Below are 15,229 nucleotides of genomic sequence, written 5' to 3'. Positions count from 1 at the left end.
TGATTTGTTTGTTGACAATTCCCTTTCGATATTTTATTTTTCTGTCGATAAACACACACTCGTATGATGTGTGTGTGTATTTTACACATACGCACACATAATGTATTGCACACACACACACACACACACACAGTAAGCGACAACCATAAATATGGTTGAAATAAATTAGTAATTTATTTACCGAAAGTAATGTTTTGATATTAACTTTTAAAAAAATATTTCCAATATAACAGTATTCTTTTAGTTTATTGAAGATTTAGTTGAGAAATTAATATATTTCCGTTATTAATTAATAATAGGAAGGTGCGAGATTAAGTCTTCGCTAATATCATTTACTGCTGAACACTTGTTATTATCACAACTTGAGAGAGAAAGGTTAGAAAATGTTGTTTTGGGGTCTTTTTCAAAATTAATTCTTTCTTCATTTTAATTTAGATTCGGTTAGGATAAATTATAGCAGCCAGTTGTTTGGACTTTAGAATTAGTTTTTAGACATTATACTTATCTTGTTTAAAGCTTATATGTCTTTTTTTTCCTCTTTGCATGTCCCACCTCAAAATATTTCTTAATTGATTTTACTTTATTAGAAACTCAGTCTTTTGTTGGGAATTTTTGTGTTGTAACATTTTAAAAAGGTTCTGATATTTCAAGCCTACATATATTCAATCACATAGTGAGTGTATATATATATATATATATATATACATACGTATTTATATATATCTTACACGCGTTATTTCTGTCTACATATAATAGTTTTTGTTAATGTTTGTATAAAAAGAAAAAAACGCTTTAAAACAATTGAGAGCGCTTTTGTACGTTTTTATTAAATGTAAAATACTTTGTATAAGTGTTTAGGGGACTAAAATATTTAAAGGGTTTTCATATTTTAATTAGTCATGTAACTCATTATAGAAGTGTTGTAATATGATTTCTCAGTTTTCACTGATATTTCAGCTGACTTTGTTTTTCTATATACAAAAATTTTCTATTAATATCCTAAGTTCGAACACCTTGCCATTGAAATCCTATAAAATTAACAGTCGTAATTTATTTGAATTATTGAAGTAAAAAAAGCGTAAGGAATATTTCAGTTTAAATGTTTAAACCTTTTTACTAAAACTGACTCCCTCACCATTTAAATCTTATTTCGAAGAGAATAAACATGTCCTGGAACTGTTTGTGACACCTGTCAATAACAGTCTTGTAATAATAATTCACAAAATCTAAACAATTTCTCGTAAATATTTTAATAGAAAACAAAGGTTGGCATTTTCGAATATAAATTGGAAGGATTCAAATTCTAATATTTAAACTATTCTCAGATGTCTTTAACTAAAAATTATTCCATGGAGATGGGAATATTTATTCAGGAATCCTATTTCAATATATTCGTTCTGTTACAAAGTTCTGCTGTAACTTGATTTTACCACATTAGACTGGTTAGGTTGCCACACGTTCATAAGAGATTATTTAGTTCCGCGCCAACTGTGATTCAGTAAACTTCTGATGGAAGGTGATTAACCCCCGGTTCACATCGTTATCTAATGTGTCTTCGCTTGTAAACAGTAGGGCTTAACTTTGAGGAGATCTGGCTATTTCTCATATCCATGTAGAGAAAATAACTGGGAAAAGAAGTGGTTTTGTTCTTCATATTTGCTGACCAACTATTCTTGAAAGAATGGCTTCAAATGTCGAACAGGTTCGCCAAAATCCTAGAACTTTAACGCTTCATATAAAAGATATAGGTCAATTAACTGATTAATTACAAAATCATAGGTATATCTTAAGCAGAAATTCGCAACAGCAGTTTTGACGATTATATATAAAGTAATAAGTGTTTGCATTTCTGAACTAAAATTATAAACACGTCTGGGGGTTACAAAGGAGAGGAAGGGTACTTAAATACATGTTTTATTTTGAAAAACAAAATACTGATGACTCACTCTGTCGTTGCTTGGGTTTCTGGCGATTATTCAAGTCATTGAAACCTTTTATGTCAACACTGTTATTCCTTTAACACTAATATATTCATATAAAAATGTCAGTGTTGCTGCTGTTGAGTATTTAAGGATATTCTTTAAATCGTCAACACTTGATGTTTTTTTATGATGTTGGGTTAAGCGGTTCTAAAGAAATATTTCTCTTCAATTTGTCTGTTCTTTGTTAATCATGAGATCTTTTGAAAGCTTTATTTACTTAATTCTGTACCCTGTACTCTATTTATTACTAGTTCACAAGACATTGCTCATATACTTTGTGGTTTTGTTGTTAACTCCACGTAATCTCTCAACGAGTAGATCTATAATAATGACAGTCAGAACTCCATCAGACTATTTTGAAGTATGAAAGACTACATTTATCTTGGTGCTCTTCCCTCTTTTAAACGACAGTGTGATTTTGATTTAAAGGTGATTTAGCTATTTTTTCTAACAGATGTGATTAGTATCATCTCTGTTTTAGTTATGGTCCAACAATATTTATGGCTGCTAAAATATTTAATGATTTTAATGTTGCTGATAGTCGAATTGTCCCTTGACTTGCAACACGGTACATTATTTATACTGCATTATGGTTCTGAATCATTCTGATTGTTATTTGAGGATGGTTCAGCTGATCTTTCTAGCAGATGTCATAAGCTCTCCAGCGTTGACTACCTCGCCTTTTAGTAGAATCGTCTACTAGTGTGCTCTTTTCTTTTCCTTTTCACCTGAGAGTGTATTTTGGCTTTATGTCTAGCAGATCAATCCATTGCACTGAGGCTACCTCCAGGTTTTATACCATGGAGTTTATCAAAGAAATTCTAGATATATCTTGGTCCTTTCTAAATGTTCCATGTTCGGGTAAAAAAAAAAATTTTTTTATAAGTTTTCTTTTGTCTACATGAATATTTGCGTAGGAGGCCTATTTATTTTAGATAACTATATTTTTTAACTGGCAAACCTTTTCAAAATTATATCTAGTTATTTAATTGAATATTAAACTAATAATGAATATTAGTTTCTAACACTAGATTAATAATGATCCTAATCTTGTATCTGGGAAGGATGAAAGACGAAATCTATTCCAGCCAGTTGTCAGTTAGCTTGTCTAACACTTAACAAATTTATATCAGTTCTTCACCAAGAAGTTTGCTTCCCATCTACATGGTTTCGGGTTCAGTCCCACTGTGTGGCACATTGGGTAAGTGTCTTCTACTGTAGGCAGTGCCCCATGGTCACCATCTAATGACTGACACAAGTGAAAGAAAAAAGATTTATAGAAAACAATAACTAATATTTAACTGACTGATGCCTGAACCTCAGCTCTCAGTTAGTGATGTTCTTGTATTTTCAAAGATTAAGTAACAATAACTTCCTCATTAACATTTTAATTAAACATTTCGTCATTTTCACATAATTCAGATGGTCAGTTCTCAAAGCAAATATTCTGCCTGTTCTCTATTATTTATGCTGTTATTGCTCTACTGCTGCTGTTTAGCTAAACGGCAGAATTGGTAGAGTATCAGACAAACCGCTCTGCAATATTTAGTTGCAGTTCTTTAAGTTCTGAGTTCATATCCCATTGGGGTCAACTTTATCTTTCGTCTCTTTGAAGGGGTTTATTTAACTGGTTGTACACCATTATACAAGGTCTATGATTTAGGATCTAGTTTTGGAAATTTTTGTTAAGCTCTATATGAAGACTCATGCTATTGATGACTCTTAATTACCAATTAATATTGTTGATTTACATCTTAATTCTTCTAATTCGAAATCTTCTATGTTCTGATGGATTCTTTTATAAAAAACATTTTTTACTTAGAGGTTTCTTTCCAAGTTATTTGTTTCTGAATTATAATATAAGGTCAAAATAAACCAAAGTGGAAAAAAATAGAATAAACTGTCTGTGAGTAATCTAAATTTTAGACTCTTTAATTTCATTAATTCTGACTCAAATCTCATCCTTTGTTTTAAAGGTTTTGTGCAATCTTCTCTTTGTGTATATCTTCCTTTTAGTTTCATGTCTTATTGTCGGGATATCATTAGTGCACCTGTTCATTATGTTCTTGTCTCTTGTTAATATTTCACTTTGATTCACGTGTTCAGCAACAAGGATTTGCAAAGGTCATAAAAGCACTTCATTATTACAAACCAATAAAAAAAAAAAATGTAGCCATTGTTATCATCTGGACATTATCTGACCTCTTTGTGCTCTTAAAAGTAAATATATTGCCAACCAGGATTATGGTAAATTTTCTTGCCTCCTACAATCTAGCATTTTCTCTCTGTCTCCAACTGGAGGACAAATATTTTAAGTATTAAGCTCACATCTAATTGATATATGCACAAATTTGGGGGATACTTCTAATATACAGTTTTGTTTTCATGAACCTTCTACAGCTTTGATACCATTATTGTAAACTTAGAATACTTAAAGTTGACACTATTTTTCATTGACAAAACTTGGCAGGGAAAAACATAAATTTCTAAATTACCTTAAAATCTTTTCCTTTTGTCTATTTTCAACCGACTGTAGACAGTGTCAGGGTTCAGGGTCCGTCTTATAAATTTCTCAAGAAGTTTGCACCCCATCTTGTCTCTATCCAAAGTCAAGGGATGCTCACTTGGTATGAGACAATTTTTCAATGTCCATTTATAGACATTTTTCAATCTTTCACTTACAAACTCTGCTATTCTAAATTTTTCCAATGTTAACCAACTTTATGCTAATGACACATTTAAACTTTCAATCTTCATTCTCCTAAAAGATATTAGAAAAGTGCCACTCTGCAACTTGAGCTGTAATTTAGAAATTTCTTATTACTGGTTAGTTTGCAAACCCAAGAAATGAAAAAAGCCCAAATCCCCTAAGGTCACTTGATATTAAAGCCTTTTACAAACTGGCAGCTTGATTATGACTAAAGCGACTTTTTGTGAACGAGTTACGAATGGTGGAAGTGTGAGCTCACAGACCGGGTATTATTTTGAACTTTCCAGTGTTTCTTTGATTCTATAAGAAACTCAATCCTTTTGGTTTTGATTGGCTGTTGGAAATACTAGAATAAACAGATTGAAATATTTGGTTCCCAGCTGTGTTATTGCTATAATGAAGGAATAAAATAATGGGGTGAGGGGAAGAAAAGATTACCCTAATATTGACTAATTTTATCTCCTCTTGACTCCCAGCATTTGTATTAATTGTCATATCTTGATATTTAGCTCTGGTCTCATTAAGAAAGTTGGTTTACCTGAAACCAATTCTAAACGATCACTTATCTGGAATTTATTTTTCTGTTCTCTTTCAAACTTTCTTCTAATTACTTCTTACTTCTCAATTACTAGTTTGTTGCAATGTATAATTATCAACCTCGAAAGTTAGCAATAATTGTTTAGAAGTTCATCAATATAGATTTTTAATAAATGACTATTTTCTGTTAAATCCCATCAATATTTGATTAAATATAGATGGTTTAATTGTGACTTTCAAATGTTTACTCTGTATATCGTAGTAATTTGTAAAATGGAACATTGTGATGGTAGAAGTTAAAGACTTCTAGAATTGGTTCAAGTTGTTCAGTTTCATACTTTGGAATATATATTTCAGTAAATATTATTTATTAAATTTAGGAATTTTGGAAATAAGTTTTTCTTTCAGTTTTTCAGAATTTTGTAAGAAATCTGTTGGATATTGTTGATTTAATATTGGTCTTCTCTTTTGCTGGTGACGAACAGTGGAAGTTGAGCTGTTTTTTTTTTTTTGTCTTGTTTGACTCAGAATTGGTTCCATAGTTGCTTGAACCCTGTCTACAATGGGAATAGGATAAAAGGGTAGGGTACAATTGTTGTAGTTAATAAATTTTATTTAAATTTCTGTAGGTTAGTAACAGTTAGTTTATTATATATAAACTGGATCTGATCGAAATATTCTTAAAAGATGGATCCTCAAGCGAAATCTTCCATAAAATGTTAATTGAGGTAAGTCTTTAATGATTTTTATTGTCTTATTACTATTAATTCTAGAAAGCTGATGGTTGTGTGACATGATCAGCTTGGCTCAAATAGATATTCTGAATATATTATATCCGTTTTGCTATATCTAATATACTCTCAACACATTGTTTATAATAATATAAATGCTCTCTCTGATTAATGCCAATAGAAAAATAAAATTGTTCCTTTATTTTGGCAAAGTAGTGATTCTGGTATGAGGGCCAGGTTATCAGCATAGAGGAGCTCTCATGGGCAACCTGTCTTGAATTCCTCTGTTATTGCCTGGAGGACTATGATGAATAAGAGGGAGCTGAGGGCTGATCCTTGGTGGACCCCTACTTCTACCTGGAATTCTTCACTATACTCATTGTCAATCCTAAACTTACTAATGGCCTCTCTGTATAGAGGCTGTCCAGCCCTTATTAACCATTGGTCAATCCCTAGTTTCCACATCACCCACCAGATAAGGGATCGGGGGACCCTGTCAAAGGCTTTCTCCAAGTCCACAAAAGCCAAATATAGGGGTTTATCTTTGGTTAGGTATATCTCCTGCAGTTGCCGTACCAGGAATATGGCATCAGGGGTGCCTCTACTTGGCATCTCCTCTAAGCAGGCTCTCTTCCTAATTAGCTGAGCTGTGACCCTCTCTGTGACCTTCATCACCTGATTCAGCTGTTTGATACTTCTGTAGTTCTATCTAAAGCATCACCTTTACCTTTGTAGCAGTTGACTCTAGTGTGCTGCTACGCGAGTCATTGGGTATGACGCCATCCTGAACTACCTGGTTTACAATATGGGTGACTATTTGCAAAATTAGTTGAAACACAATATATTATAAATATTATAGTCATGGATGAACTAAATGAAATAAAAAAAAGAAGAGAATTCCATTTAATTTAATAACTGATTTTAACTGACATTGTACATCTCAAACTTTATTAATATAATATTGTAACTACTTCTGTTTTGTAGGTTTTACCCTCAACCAAACCCAAATTTTATGATTTTGAAGAAAAGTGTATGAACTAAATATTATTTCAAAGAAATGGAAAGAAAGTTACATTTCTGTTTTATGCTGTAACAAGGGGACAAAGTAAAAAAAAAAAAAAAAGAAGCACAAAAAGAAAACCATTTATATTTTTGTAACAGGAAAATATCTTTTTTTAAGAATTGTTCAGCTTTTTTTTGTTGTTAACTAGAAACGAAAATGGCCCAGTTTGGAGATGATTGCTATTTCTATTATTATTCGTCCTGTGCTAAGGTAAGAAGATTGATTTTGATTATATTTTATTTTATATATGATTCTTTCACTGAAATCTGGAATCTCTCTCAGACTTACTCATTCTTGCAACATTTAGTTGTAACTTCAACACAAAATATCAACGATTTTTAAATTTCTGTTCATTGAAGCATGTAACTGGCTTACAGCTATTGTTGAACCCCAGGTAATTGCTGGTTGAAGCAAGTCTATGGCAAAAGATGTTCTAGCCCTGACCCTCTTTTCAGATTTATGTAGAACTACCTTATCTAATATGTCATTTGTGTAAGATTGAAGCTGATTTGACTGCTACTTCTAGCCTATCAAACCTGAATGTTAATGTGTTGTAGGTGCATTGTAACTGTAAAATGTGATACCTACAAATCTGATGCTCCAACTGTAAAGAATTTGAAGGACTTCAAATTCACACCCACCTTAACATTACTTTAAAAATATCTATGGAAACAAATCTGAAATGTGATGTTGATGATAGACCTGTATCTTAAAATTATTCAGGTCTTTGCTGATTCTACTGTTTTTAGCACCTTCAGACATCACCTTTCTATCAGCACCATTCATCCACTCTTAATTCCTTTTTTCCATTGAAATATTGTGAGATCCTTTCAAAATATCTCGATTGATGGAATCAGAAATTTTTTTTTCAGTTGTTTCACCAGAAATCTAGAATCTTTGAGGGAAAATTGTTACATTCGAATAATGTTTTTTTTTTTATATATTTAGATAATGATAATAATAATCTGAACTGTTAGATCTAGCTAAGCAGCTTTGACCCATTTCCAGCAAATGTAAATGGGATGCTTCTGTTCCCAGTTTAAATTGTAGTTATCTTAATATTTGGATTTTAAAAATCTTATTGCCATTTCTTGATTGTCATTCTTGATTACAGTGAATATTGTTCAAATGATGAGAATGTGGATTACATCTCATTTTTAAATAATTAAAAGTTCTGAGTGTTTTAATTTCTAACTTTATCAGGGTGATAATTGCCCCTATAGACATTGCCCTGAAGCCCTTGGAAACGAGGTAATATGTACTAATTGGCGAAAAGGAAGCTGTTATCGAAATGGATGTATGTTTCGACATATGGACATCAAAGTAAGTTTCAGAGAATTTCATTCATATAGTCTAAATTAACAATTGAATTTCATTAAAGAGTTTATTATTTATTTGATATATTTTGAGTTGATTATGAAGGATTTAATTGTGCATTGATGTTGTGATGATGATAAAATAATTTCACCTTGTCACTGCCTCAAAGACATTTCTTTCTTGATTTGTCAAATTTCATCTTCTAATAAAGTGTGTGTGCGTGTGTTTATCTTTGTGTTTCTTCAGATTAACACTTCTTGAGCTGTACTTTTCCATGTCCCCCCTAACCAAAATTATAGCAGCCCAGTCAATTGACTTGTAAAGATGTTGGCATCAGGAACAACATTTCAGGAAAAACTTCCTCAAAAACTATTTGCCTGCATGAAGAAAGCTGATGGTAGTGGTGATGATGATGATAATGATGTGTGTGTGTATCTCTCTCTCTCTCTCTGTCTCTCTCTCATATATATATACATATATATAACGTTGTTTAGGTACAGTACAGACATGGCTGTGTAGTAAGTAGTTTTGTTCACAACCACATAAGTCTGGGTTCAATCCCACTGTATGACATCATGCTCAAGTGTCTTTTCTATAGCCCCAGGTTGACCAAAGGCTTTGAATGGATTTGGTAGACGGAAACTGAAAAAGCTTTTATGCGAGAGAGAGAGACTCTGTCTCTTTGCCTCCATTCCCAACTTAGAAACAAGTGGGGTAGGCAACAGGAAGGGTATCCAACTGTAGAGAACCCACCTTAACAAGATCCTGTCCACCCATGCAAACATGTAAAAGTTGATGTAAAAATGATTGTCATTTAATGTCCACTTTTCCATGCTTGCATGGGTCAGACAGAATTTGTTGAAGCAGATTTACTCTGGCTGAATGCCCTTCCTGTCACCAACCCTCCCCTGTTTCCAAGGAAAATAATAATATGCCATGGCCAGACATTTTTCATGGAAGATTGGAAGTGAATAACGTTGCTTGTATGAGATTTGTTTACCACATGACGTCAAGACAAGAGCACACACCCACAACAGGCTTATTTCAGCTTCCATTCTACCAAATCCACTCAGACATAGAAACAAATCAGATTTTATAGTCCACAGAAATATGACTGGTGTATGTACACACCCACACATACATAGAATTCGTCATCATTGTTTAGCCTTCGTTTTCTATGCTGGCATGAGTTGGTTGGTTTGGCAGAGAACTGCACCAGGTTCCATTTGTCTGTTTTTGGCTTGATTTCTATGACTGGATACCCTTCCTAATGCCAGCCACTCCTCAAAGTGTACTGGGTGCCGTTTACATGTCACCGGCACAGGTGCCTTTTATGTGTTACTGGTACATTTTTTAACTTTTTACATTGTTTTCTTGCTTTTGTTTTGGTTTAGTGCATTTAAAACTATTTAAAAACCAGTAAGCTTAATTTTATTTCAAGTTTCATAAGTTAGACACTTAAAATATATAAAATCTGTGTATGAAATTGGAGGCAGTTGTTAGGTTCTTTATCTGAGAAGATTAATTTGACACCAAATTCTTTATAGATTGACCGTAGCTGTATTCCTTGTTATTGGGAAAGTCAGCCAAGTGGATGTACCAAGCAGCATTGTGTGTTCAAACATTACCTGGAAAAGGATGAATTCGGAACAGCAAAGCCAACAAAAGGTTTGTTTAGGTTTCCATTAGAATAATTAACTTATTTGTTTAACTGTTTTAATAGAGAGGTAAACGGTGAAAAATATGTCAATATGATAGGAAATATTTCCAAGAACAATGTTTTATTTGAAATCTTCAACTTTTTCATGGTTATATCTGTAATTAAAATTCATAGCCCATGTTTTTAATTATTTTCAAAGATATTTTAATCAACCTCTGTTTATTTTTTGTCTGTATTCTATGCTGGCAATGAAGATGTTATGAAATTGCTTTTATATTCTTTGAAGATAAATATCTGTTTTGTAGTTGGCTTCATGAAAGTTTCCACTTCATTATTTGAAAATATTTTCATATAATTATGTTTTTCAAATGATATTTACAAAGTAATTTTGCTATGGTGAGAGTATTTTAGAATATTTTCAAATGACAAAACTCAGAATATAGCACCGATTCCAGATTTAAGTCTAGCTGTCTGCCTGAACTGTACTGATCTTCTGTTGTCCAATTTCTTTTCTTCTTGTAGCACCATCAGACAAAAAAGACATTGTCAAAAACATTCTTAAAACAAATTCACCAGAACCAGCAGAGAAAATAGTTCCTCAAAAGGTTGAACCTGTTGTTGTAAACCCACTTGAAGGTTTGTTTAAAAATCAAATTTTTCTAAATTTAATCTGATTCATACAAGATCTAGAAGCCCTTTGTGGGTGTGTATTTGTTTGCTTTATATCTGTATTTTTGTTTCCCATGCTAACATTTGCTCGATAAATACATGTTTATTGGGACCTTGTTTTACAGCCCGACACTCTTCCTATCTCTAACCTTTATCTGTTTTTCAAAGAAGGGAGTTTTCATGCCACCTGTTTTTGAAAGTGCAGAGTTAGTGGATGATTTGTTGAATGAGAATGTCAACAAACATTGCCATTTGTAGCTCTCTCTCTCTTTCACACACTCACATGTCTGTACAGTTTCTGTCTATCAAATCCAGTAACAAGGCCAGGTTATAACAGAAGACTCTTGCTTAAGCTGCTGTGTAGTGGGACTGAACATGAAACTATGTGGTTGACTGAGGTGCATTGAAGTAGATTTTCTATGGCCAGATGCTCTTCCTGTTGCCCACCCTCACCCCTTTCCAGACAAAGTAATATTTCCCCATGGCTGGACATGTTTTTCATGAAAGATTAGAAACGAGTGACTCCACTTGTATGGTGGTGACAATTACGCTGTGTCCAGACAAGTAGGCACATACAGCAGTCTTTCGGTTTCTGTCTACCAAATCCACTCACAGGGCTTTGGTCAGCTTAGTGCTATGAGCAAAAATGTTTCTCCAAGGTCACACGCACACACAAACATGTGCACAAGAGAGAGAAACACACCCATGTATATTAAAATGCTTGTAGAGAGTTCTTTGTTGGGTTGTATTAAGCCCCTGAATGTGACCTGTAACTCTGGTTGTGCCGTGAATAGACCTGTCTACATTTCTTCATCAAAGAACTTTCTTTCTTTCCCTATATTTCCTCAAAACAATGACTCCTATAAAAGATGCTGATTCCAGCCTCTTTTTTTGGTGCTACTGCAACCCTACCAAGACGAAGATGTCTGCTCATCTGTTGCTTTGTTTAAATTAGCCAATAAGTGTGGTGAAAGAGTTTACTTATTAATGGTCATCATATGGGATAGACACAAAATTACTGGCAGTTAGACCAAGCTTAATTGATGGCGGTCTTTCCAGAGTCGTTCAAACTGTTAGAAATAGCATTTGAATCTTCTTCAAATTGCATACTACCCTCTTCAATAAAAAAGTATTCAGTGTAAAGTTTTCTTGTTCAAAAGGTGAAACAGTCATCTTTTCTCAGAATTCAGCTAAATCAGGCTGACACGGGACAAAACAGCTTTTCTTTACTCTCCATGTCAAAGTTGTCAAAGACAATGATGTCCATTTAAAATTTTTTTTTTAACAAAACTGGAAAAATGTACAAAGACCATTTTAAAGAAAAAAAAATGACAAGTGCCACCTAATTTATGGTAATTAATTAACTTTTGAAGATGATTTAAATCTTATTTAAAGGATAATCAAAAGAAATGGTCAGAACTTGGCAAATATTAAAGTGGTTTCTTTATATTTTTAGTTCAGTTCTTTGTAAAACTTGTTTTGGTAAAACAGTTTCTGTGGTAATTATCATCATCATCATCATCATTTAATGTCTGTTTTCCACACTGGCATGGGAACAGAATTGCTACATTATCACATAAATATCTAAGGTTTATTTTAATCTTGGAAGATTCATAGAATTTTCAAAAGCTTTTGTTAAGAAAAGTTGTATCTTTAAAAGTGTGGGAAAGAGTTGAAATTAAATAATTTTTTTACAGTCTTTTTGCAGTGTTTTATAATTTATAAAATCTTTTAATAGAATCTGATCAAGAAAGTAGTCCATTAATTAAGAAAGTCAGCCCTGAAGAAAAACCATTGGAAGAGAAGAAGCGTGTGAATGCTCTGAAAAGACTCGGTCCAAAATGTAGGATGTTTTTTTTTTTTTTTTCCTTTTATTCATTTTATTCAGTGTGTCTGTGTTTTATATATTTTAATGAAATGCATTGTTTATAATTTTTATCTGATTTATGGTTTATCATTTCACAAATTGAGCAATTGAAATACTGACTTATATTTAGTCAGTTAGATCTGCTATTCATTATATTTTTATATTTGTTTTTTTATGATCTAATTAAAATATTTTTTGTTTTGTTTTCCCCAGTTGAAGAATTGAAAGACCCTAAAATTCTTTGTATTGATCCAAAATTAATTGATCAGTTAAAGAAAGGCAAGAATATCAATAATAATAATAACACCTCACTTAATATAAAAGGTAAGTCTGTAATTTTTTTGTTTTGATGTGCCCCAGCATGGCCACGGTCTCATGACCGAAACAAGTAAAAGATAAAAGATAGAATATTATTGTCAGTATGGCTGTGTGTTTCATTGTCATATGGTACAAGATTCAATCCCATTGTTTTTTGCTTTTTCTGTTTTTTTTTTCATTGCATGTATATATTTATTTAAGAAGCGCTCCGTCGGTTACGACGACGAGGGTCCCAGCTGATACAATCGGCGGAATAGCTTGCTCGTGAAATTAACGTGCAAGTGGTTGAGCACTCCTCAGACATGTGTACCCTTGATGTGGTTCTCAGGGAGATTCAGTGTGACATAAACTGTAACAAGGCCAGCCCTTTGAAATACAGGTACTACTCATTTTTGCCAGCTGAGTGGACTGGAGCAACGTGAAATAAAGAGTCTTGCTCAAGGACACAACGCGTCACTGGGAATTGAACTCATGAAAAATGGATGTAAAACACACAAACACACACACACACACATGAAAGTGGGGTAGAGGAGGAAGAGAATGGTGGTGGTGATGAGAGTGAATTCTATGTTTTGTTTTGTTTTCATTGCAGAAGAGAAGCCAACTCGTCGAGTTGTTCAAAGCAGCAAAACAATAGTTCCAACTAGCGTTACCAAAGTTGCGAATCGAAATACAAAATTATTTCAGAGTCTGGTTTCAACAGATTCATTAAATAATGCAGAAGACAATAGCGATTGTGAATCAACTGAATCTGAAGGTAAATTGATTTCATCTTTGATACTGTATATAATATATGTGTGTGTGTGTGTGTGCGTGTATATTGGATTTAACCAAACCCAGGAGGATACAGGTAATACCGAGTAAGTGCTGTATACCGATTAGTTTGCCCCAATCGTTGTATGAAGAGGATTGGGTATTATAAGTTGTGTATTAGCGTGTGTATATGTAAATATATAAAAACAAAAAGATAAAGAGAGCAAAGGTAAGGTTGAAAAATTTTATGGATAGAGTCTTACAGCTGTTTCTGGGAAGATCCAGTACTTCCCTTCATCGGAGACAGAAAAAATAGAGTAATCTGAAAAGTGAAGAGACTGGTAAAAGATCCAAACTTACTCTCTTCAATTTGGTTTCCATATCTATCCTCACCTAGGGTCATGAATCTTGGGCAATGACCAAAAGAACCATTTGATCATGAATTTAAGAGCTGAGGTGGGGGGGCTTCCTTTGATGGATCTCGGGAGTAATGTTTGCTGACAGTGTGCATAGCTTTGAAATGAAAGAGTCTGGCAATGGTTGAGCCTCTACTTCTCCACATTGAGAAATCACAGAATGATTTGTAAAATAGATTCTTCAAGCTGAGTCGATCAACAGGGGGAGACCAAGAATGTGAGGGTTGGAATAATATCCATTGTCTCAGTTGGTTAAGCTTGGGAATTCATCCCAAAAGTTTAATGATGATTGATTCTGATAGGGAGGAGGTACCTGAAGACTCTACTCCTACAACCCTCCCAGGAACAATGGGCGGGTGTTTTTATTTTAAACCTAAAACATTTTCATTTCTATGTTTCAGACTCTGAATTAAATTTCAAAGTGAAAACCTTGGCTGAAATACGAGCGGCCAAAAATATGGAAAAAAATTCAAAAAGTTTGTTGTATTTTATTTTGTTAATGTCAGTTGTAGTTGTGCATTATTGTGCATGTTTGTGTGTGTGTCTTGTCTATTCACAAGGAAACAAATCCTTTGAAACTGGGTTGGTTTAAAATACAATAATACCTCACTTTACAAGGACCTGCTTTACACCAGCAAAACGGATGTGTGTGTGTGTGTGCATAGGCATCGGCATTGACTGTGTTTTTTTTATTTCCTTGCTGATACAGGGTGATCCAGACATCAGTAATGCCCAACAGCCTGGGATCCAATGTGGTTTGGACAGGTCTACAATATAATACATTAACCACATCAGTCAGTAGTAGCCTTGAGGCATCTTCTTAACCCTTTCGTTACCATATTTCTAACCAAAATACACCCCTTATGTGTTTCAATTAATTTCTAACATAATCATACATTTAATCTGGTTTCATTAAACAACTCTAACTTTTTTATTTATCAACATATTAATGTGATTTTTGGAAGATAATTTAACGAAAGGTTCTCAACCAATTCTATACCAAAATTTTTGTCACAAAGTGACTTTAATTACAGGTAAATACAGGTAAATTCAACAAAATATAAAATTATTTAAATTTTTGTTCAAACATTGCTATAGAAAATGGGTTATTAGCTAATATTCAATTGGGTATACAACAAAATATTATTATAGAAGAGTTGTGCACATTACTGGATTCATTACTGTCTCTTTTGCCAGTATAAAATT

The 15,229-nt window shown here is 33.2% G+C and overlaps 1 protein-coding gene across 1 annotated transcript in view; it reads left to right on the top strand.

Annotated features, from left to right (window-relative positions):
* The first annotated feature begins 343 nt into the window (after positions 1-343).
* The window catches only part of LOC106877778 (zinc finger CCCH domain-containing protein 11A), a 22,451-nt gene continuing 7,565 nt past the window's right edge, over positions 344-15,229 (top strand). The window contains exons 1-9 of the mRNA XM_014926786.2: positions 344-375; positions 7,172-7,233; positions 8,227-8,346; positions 9,888-10,008; positions 10,523-10,636; positions 12,408-12,512; positions 12,750-12,860; positions 13,447-13,611; positions 14,425-14,499. Coding sequence (XP_014782272.1) covers positions 7,180-7,233; positions 8,227-8,346; positions 9,888-10,008; positions 10,523-10,636; positions 12,408-12,512; positions 12,750-12,860; positions 13,447-13,611; positions 14,425-14,499 — 865 coding nt within the window. The 5' untranslated portion in view covers positions 344-375; positions 7,172-7,179. The remainder of the gene's footprint in view (positions 376-7,171; positions 7,234-8,226; positions 8,347-9,887; positions 10,009-10,522; positions 10,637-12,407; positions 12,513-12,749; positions 12,861-13,446; positions 13,612-14,424; positions 14,500-15,229) is intronic.

This window comes from Octopus bimaculoides, chromosome 13 (assembly GCF_001194135.2).
Source record: "Octopus bimaculoides isolate UCB-OBI-ISO-001 chromosome 13, ASM119413v2, whole genome shotgun sequence".
NCBI classification, from domain to species: Eukaryota; Metazoa; Mollusca; class Cephalopoda; order Octopoda; family Octopodidae; genus Octopus; species Octopus bimaculoides.
The sequence above is the reverse complement of the archived record's forward strand: the minus strand, read 5'-3'. Positions and strand labels throughout refer to the sequence as shown.